At 35.6% G+C, this 7912-nt stretch overlaps 1 protein-coding gene across 1 annotated transcript; it reads left to right on the forward strand.

Annotated features, from left to right (window-relative positions):
- Positions 1-903: 903 nt before the first annotated feature.
- LOC108459767 (probable WRKY transcription factor 72) lies at positions 904-3617 on the forward strand. The gene is made up of 5 exons (XM_017759171.2): positions 904-1226; positions 1419-1544; positions 1733-2251; positions 2337-2450; positions 2536-3617. Exons 1-5 carry the CDS (start codon positions 1131-1133, stop codon positions 3376-3378), a joined length of 1698 nt encoding a protein of 565 aa, XP_017614660.1. The 5' UTR covers positions 904-1130; the 3' UTR covers positions 3379-3617.
- The last annotated feature ends 4295 nt before the right edge of the window (positions 3618-7912 follow it).

A 7912-nucleotide genomic window follows, 5' to 3' on the forward strand; every position in this document is an offset into this window, starting at 1 on the left:
TATTTTATTGATTTAAAAACACATGTTGAAATCTCGTGTTAGGCGATTTTGTTATTAGCTTTTTTACACTATGATTAAGATTTCAATGAAGTTTTTTCTGCAGTTGGCCAACTTGTATATGTTCATATCTTCTTATGTTAACATAATATAAACTCTTAACCGGCAAGTTGATTGAAAACTTTTCATCTATTGTACTAAAAAAAAGATAGGAAAAGAGATAACTTTTACGTACTTGACTTAACATAAAAGTATCTTTTTACATACGTATTTAATATGTTGTTGTTGATTTGTTCAAAAAACAATAGTTTGTAGTTGAATTTTTTTCTGCTACATCTAATAGGAGTTGCAGAATACATTGTATAAATTTAATTATTAAAAGTTGTTTTAATGCATTGAAAATTTTCTATATATATACCTAAATCTTGATCAAGTTGAAGCTTTGCTATCGACATTTAAGAAGTAGCTTATATATATACATAGAAATATAAAATACAGAGAGGCAAAAAGGTCAAAATGGCATATGGGACAGAGTCTGAATCCGTGTTAAGCAAGCGTATTGACCGGGAACTTGACAACGAAAACAAAGGCCACAACTAGACCACCACCAGCAACCGTTGAAACTTTGATCCTTCCTTGAAACCTCACCGCCCAAGAAACCATGGCTACCTATCTACTCAACTTTGACTGTTAACCCCATGTGATGTCCTCTCTCTCTCTCTCTCTCTCTCTCTTTACCCTAAACTCAAACTTCAAATATATATAAAAATAATGGGGGTATTGGCCGCAATTTTAGCTCTCTCTCTCTCTCTTTTTCATTTCAAAATCATTTTCTCTTTGTCTAAATTCTGAATTCTTGAACGTTGAAGTTGATTTCTTCACTTTTTTTTTAATATATAGAGGAAAAAGGAATAAATACTCTTTGGAAGTGTGGTTGGGGTGTTGACATTTGTGTTTGCCTGTGTAAGAATTGATAGATGACTACTAAGCATAGTTGAATTTTGTTTGAAAGCCAACTGTTTTTTGATTGTATTATAAGAAGGGGAAGGTTTTTCATATAAGAAATATATATATATAAATTGAGATAAAAGAAGAGTTGAAGGCAAGCTTTTCTTTATCCTCCCAAATTAACAATGGAGGTTTTGTTGATGAAAATGCCAACAACAGATGCCGATATTGCTCAAGCCATTGCCTGCCATCAAGAAGATTGCAGTCCAGAAGCTAAGAAGGTATAGACTATATATATATATATATATATATATATTCAGTGATCCTTATTTAACTGGTTTGGTTTGTTCTTATATATATGAGAATTGGGTGTCAATTTCTCACAATCCGGGTCTAGTTTGTGGTTCCTGAAAGGTTTATGAATTATGATAAAAGTTGCTAATGGATTCTTTCTTCAATTCTTTGTGTATTAGACTGAAAATAGAAGAAAACTACATGAAAATGCTGATTTGAATTCATCATCACCTAGCCATGAAGACTTGGTGGATAGCAAGGATGTAGATGTTTGCATTAAATGCTCGTTGACCTCCCTCATAAATGTAGCTGACACTTTTTATTTATTTATTTATTTTGTCTTATAAAATTTTGCAAAATTTGGTGTTTAGATCTATAAAAGTTAATAACAAAAGTTTTGGGTAGTTGCACTGAGCAATTAATATGGATTTGTACATTAAATCAATCATACATTCTAGTTTAATTAACGATTATATATATTTATATGGATTAGGAGGATGAACTTGAATCTGCAAAAGCTGAGATGGGTGAGGTGATGGAAGAAAATGAAAGATTAAAGAAGATGTTGGAGAAGATCCAGGAGAATTACAAGTCTCTTCAATTAAGTTTCTTTGAAATCCTTCAACAAGGAGCTGTCAAGAAATCGAAATGTTCATCAATTTCTTCGGATCACAATGACGAACCAGTTGTTGTAGAACCTGAACTTGTTTCACTTTCCCTAGGAAGAACTACTCCAATGGAGTCTGTAAAAGATGAGAAAACAACAAGCTCAATCAAAAGTAAAGATGACCCAGAGATCAAAGCCAGTTTAACTCTTGGATTAGACTCTAAATTTCAATTGTCAAGCCCTCAAAAGAGTTCAGAAGATCAAGTGAAGGAAGATGATGGTGCTGCAGAAACATGGCCTCCAAACAAGATTCAAAAGACAACAAGCAGAAATGGAGATGAAGATCAACAAAACCATGTAAAGAGAGCTAGGGTTTCTGTGAGAGCTAGATGTGATGCACCAACTGTTAGTATTGCAATACTTGTAAAAAGCTTTCCATCATTTTTGTTTCTTTTTTATGATTGAGTATAATTCATTAGTTCCATTACAGATGAACGATGGATGCCAATGGAGGAAATATGGGCAGAAAATTTCAAAAGGAAATCCATGCCCCAGAGCTTACTATCGTTGCACAGTTGCATCAGGTTGTCCAGTTAGAAAGCAGGTAACGATTTCTTCTTCGACCGAAACTAGACTTTTTTCGGATGAAAATTAGGTTTAACGGATAAAACTTGGTGATATATATGTAGGTGCAAAGATGTGCCGAGGATATGTCAATCTTAATTACAACTTATGAAGGGAATCACAATCACCCACTTCCAGTTTCAGCAACTGCAATGGCTTCCACCACCTCAGCAGCCGCTTCCATGATGTTATCTGGCTCTTCAACATCTCAACCAGGGCTCAATGGATTAAACTTCAGCCACCATGATAATTCCACAACAAGACAGTTCTATTTACCCAACTCAACCTCATCATCTTTGTCCCCGACAATTACTCTAGACCTTACCTCTTCCCCTTCATCTTCATCTAATTATTTCAACAGCTTCCCTACAAGCTTTCCCAGATTTCCTCCAACAAGTCTCAACTTCTCTTCATCAGAATCCAACATTTTGCCTGCAGTTTGGGGCAATGGCTATCCTGGTTATGGTGCAGTGCCATATTATCAAACTCAGCCTGGTAATTCAATCCTTGGAAACGAGTCCCAAAACCAGATTTACCAGTCTTTACCGGGAAATAATCAGCAAGGGGGAGCTTCTCAACAGTCTTTGACAGAAACCTTAACGAAGGTAATCACATCAGACCCAAGCTTCAGATCAGTAATAGCTGCTGCAATTTCATCTATGGTTTGTAACGGTGCAAAATCTGGAGACCAAACTGATCAAAAAGCTCAGCATTTTGGTCAGAAATTGATGCAGGCCATGGTTTCTCAAAATGAGAAAGGTCAATCATCATGTTCATCAAGCTACTTCAATGGATTGGCATCTTCAAGTTCTCAAACAGGAGGTTCATTACTTCAGTCTTCTTTGCCTTTCTCCATTTTAAACAGTGCCTTTAAACCAGCTTCTGATGATAAAGAACTCAAGAATTAAATTTTTTGGGGAAAAAAGAATGGGGCCTTTGAGATTGTTATACATACTGATTTTGCAAATAAGAATCAATTACGAAGAATGTTGTCATGTATTTTAAATTGGGTAGTTTCATCCATTTCTCCTAACTCTTTATTATAATTTCATTTTAGTCCTTAATCCTCAAATTTTTCGATATCAATTAGTATGGACTTTCTCTCAACTAATTTCCATGTTGTTACCTGGATGGTTAATTGAATTTTAGTTTAATTAACTTCATAGGAGAACACTTAGAAAGGCTTGTAACAATAGGTTAAATATAACATAAAAATTGCGTATATATTTTACTCAGGTAATATATATTTACGAGAAAACACTTTCATTTTCTTTATAGCAAAAATCAACAATAAAATTACGAAAAAACTTATGTATGTATTTTTAATTATTTACCTACAAGCAAAAATTAACGACACAAAATTGTTATAAACCGAACGTAGATGCTAATAAAAGAAATCCAAATTTCATAATCAGCTAAAAAGGTCAAGATTAAAAACTTTAATGAAAGAAAAAAAAATCCTAATTCATGCAGTCAGTTGAAAGAAGCCACATGCAACAAATTTGTTGTTTGATTTCAAGCATATTCGACTCTGTCCAAGTTGGGGGCTCTTTTATACTTTAAATAATAATACTTATTACCATGACAAAATCAGTGCTTTTCGCAAACAATCTTTCCGAATCGATTTTACTTGTTATAAGGAGGTAATTGTTATTCACTTATGATAGTATATTGTTATAAAGAGATAGTCATTATAAACTTATCATAAAATTTATATCGTGAATTTCTATCAATAAAATAAAAGTAGGACTTATGTTCAAAAAATAAAAAAAAGTGAAAATCAAATCGACAAAATTATATATAATAGGTGCATATTGTTAAACTTATAACAAGATGAAGAATAAGACTTGTATTACTTCAAGAGAATACATTGAAGTCCATCATATTTCAAAAAGAAGCTGTACATATGCTTATATAGTAAAGCATGCAACCAATAACTGCTAATAACAACTAACAGTAATTACTACCATTTATCAGTAATAGACTCAACAGAATAATAACAGATGCCAACTACTAGGTCAACTATTATTCTAACATTCTCCCGGTTTCTTTGCTGTTTGAACAATTGAGAGCATCATTTAGTGTGAGAACACGAAGAGCTTGTCGAAATGATTCAAACTGCTTAGGTGTAATGGGCTTGGTAATGACATCTGCGACTTGTGCTGATGATGGGACAAAGTTCACTTGTAGAGTGTCATCGAGTACCTTTTCTCGAACAAACTGGTGATCTATTTCTACATGCTTCATTCGGGCATGGTGTGTGGGATTTACAGCTATGGACACCGTAGAAGTATTATTGCACCAGATCATAGGTGGCGGACAATTTGACAGACCAATTTCATTTATCAGTTGTTTAACCCATAAAAGCTCCGACAAAAAGTTGGCAAGACTTCGATACTCTACTTCATAGGAAGACCTGGACACAACATTTTGTTTTTTGGAACACCACGTAATAGGGTTTGGTCTTAGGTACATAATGTAGCCAGTGGTGAAACTTCGATCGTCAACAGACGAGGCCCAGTCAGCATCCGAGTAACAAACAACCTCAATATGGCCTTTGAAGAAATATAAACCATGATCAACAGTCCCAATAAGATACCTTAGCACTCGTTTTACAGCTTAAATGACAAAAGATTCATATACTGACTTAACTTGTTGACACAAAATGACAACTCAGGATGCGTGATGCATAAATACTGAAGCATTCCCACTGTACTACGATATAAATGAACATCAGTGAAAGGAGGGCTGCTATCTCAAGCCATCAATTTTGGAGTGTTTACCATAGGTGTAGGAGTAGCTACAGCTTCTACCATGCCAATCTTAGCAAGAATCTCTAAAATGTATTTCTTCTGACTAAGGAACACCCCTAGCGACGTATGCTGTACTTCAATACCTAAGAAGAAATTCAACTACCCTATGTCCTTAAGGGAAAACTTGTTGTGAAGCTGGTGAACCACACTATCCACCTCAGTAGTTGAACTGCCTGTTATTAAGATATCATCAACATACACCATAAGAAGCACCACATTCTGAGATGATGTACGGATAAACAATGAGGTATCGGTCTTGAAAGCATTAAATCGGAGTTGAGTAACCAAGTACTGTTTGAGAGTATGTGATAAACCATAATATATACATATTTTTATCCTATGCTTGGCATGTTTTTGGATGAATTATCATAAGATTTGATGAATTTGATGCTTCTAATCCTTTAATTTCATGATTTATACTCAGGAAAGCTTAGGACAGCAAAAAGATCAAGAATTGGGCCAAAAATGGACAAATTGGGCCTAAATCAGTGTTTCACACGACGTAGGCACTTCCACACGAGTGAGCCACATGCCCGTGTGTGACACACGGGTAGACCACACGCCCCTGTGTCATGGTCGTGTCAACATTAATCCAAGTTAGAATTGCACACGACCTAAGCACCTTCACACGGGCGTGGCACATGGCCGTGTCCTTGTCGAGCCCAAGTATAATTCTACTAGGAAAAGGCTAATTTGGAGGGTTTTAAAGTACTCTAAAGTCTATATAAACACTCTAGAAGAGGATTAAAGGGGGCACGAAGAGTGAAAGGCAAAAAATACTCAAGGAAAGCCATCGGAATCAACTCGGGAGCAAGATCTACACCAAGACTGAAGATTTCCATCCAATTTCCTAGAAGTTCTTTGGGTTTCTTTATGTTTTGTTGTTTTCCAAACTTTGAGATGTTTTCCATTATTATCATGAACTAAACTCCCTAAATACCTAAAGGAGATAAAACCTAAGATGGATCTTATTATTATTTGAGTTATATGATAAATACTTGTTCTTATTCTTAATTGTGAGTTTAACCCTTACTTTAATATTCCAGGATATTAATTCAGGTTTTTGATATGCTTATTCAGTGGAGGAAAAGTCCTTGTTTAAGAGTAGATCATTAAAAATTAAGCGGAGTTGCATGCAATCCTAGAGATAGAACGATATAAATCTGCTAAATTAGAGTCAAATCTAATAAGGGAATCCATAGATCGAGTTAATGCGACAATAAGAGTTTTAATTAGAAAGAGATTTCAATTAATCAACCTAGAGTCAGTTGTTCTTAGTCTCGAAAAGATATTAACATAAGTTAGGGATTTCTACAGATTAAGTCAATTGAATAAATCATTTAATTTAGAAGTAATAAGTGCAGTCTAAGTGGATTCTTCCTTGGGTATTGTCTTCTCCATCAATTTTCCAAAAGTATTTTTGAACTTTAATCTCGGTCGCAATCCTAGTTAAGTGGATAATTAGTTTAGATAGAACATTCTCTTAAATTTTAGGCTAGATAATAAGAAGATAGTAATTACTAGTACTTTTAGTCCTCGTGGATATGATATTTCCGGTCTCACCATAACTATACTATTGTTCGATAGGTACGTTACCTTAATTCGAATTTTGTTAGTTTTACAACCATCAGTATGGAACCACGCTCGAGGTGTTTGGTGCAAACCATAAAGCGCTTTGTTTAGCTTACATACAAGCTGTTGGCCATCGACATCTGGTACCTCAAAACTAGGTGGCTGTTCCACGTAGATTTCTTCTGTCAGATCGCCATTGAGGAAAGGGTTATTGACATCAACCTGTCGCAAGGACCATCATTTCATGACAGCAATAGCAAGCACAATTCGGATGGTTGCTACTCGAACCACTGGGCTGAAGGTATCACGAAAATCAATTCCAGCATGTTGGGAAAAACCTTTGGCCACTAATCGGGCTTTATACCTTTCCACAGTCCCATCGGTTTTTTTTTACCTTAAAGAGCCATTTGCATCCAACAGCCCTTCGATTATTAGGAAGAGGGTAGAGACTCCATGTATTGTTTTTAAGTAGAGCCTGTAGCTCACTGTGCACTGTTGCTTACTAACACGCACTCTGCATTACTTCATGAATGTCAATAGGAGTATCACCTCATAAGCAATCTGCCTTGGTTAGGTATGCCTTAGGTTTAAATATTTCGGCTTTGCTACGTATGGTCATGGTATGAGAATTGGGTTGGGCAGTAGGTTGAGAAGCAATAAGTTGAAGGGAAGGATATTGAAGTGACGGATTTGTTGAAAAATTACTAGGTATTGAGGAGGGAGTGGAATGAAGCAAAGGTTGAGCTGCACTAGATGAGTTGACCAGAGGAGTAGTAGGAGTAGAGTTTGTTGAAGGCCTAGGGATCTCATTATGTACCAGTATAGGTATAGGTAGACGATTGGGAACCAGAGCAAGCAACTTAGAACTTGATTGTGAAGGGACCGTGGTGGGACCAGAGTTGGGTTTGACAGTTTTGAAAGGAAATGCTGACTCATGAAATGTAACATGGCGGGAAATGTATGTTTTGCCATTACCATCTTGACAACGATAACCTTTATATAAGGGTGAGTAGCCTAAAAACATGCAGGGTATGGAGCGAAACTGAAGTTTGTGAGT

The sequence above is a fragment of the Gossypium arboreum genome, chromosome 4, assembly GCF_025698485.1.
Source record: "Gossypium arboreum isolate Shixiya-1 chromosome 4, ASM2569848v2, whole genome shotgun sequence".
Taxonomy (NCBI): Eukaryota; Viridiplantae; Streptophyta; class Magnoliopsida; order Malvales; family Malvaceae; genus Gossypium; species Gossypium arboreum.

Bases quoted from the DNA above. Each gene is read 5' to 3' on its own strand.
- LOC108459767 (XM_017759171.2), top strand. From the start codon at position 1,131: ATGGAGGTTTTGTTGATGAAAATGCCAACAACAGATGCCGATATTGCT. The intron at 1,545-1,732 runs GTAGCTGACACT...TATATGGATTAG, and splicing joins CGTTGACCTCCCTCATAAAT to GAGGATGAACTTGAATCTGC. The intron at 2,252-2,336 runs GTTAGTATTGCA...GTTCCATTACAG, and splicing joins CTAGATGTGATGCACCAACT to ATGAACGATGGATGCCAATG.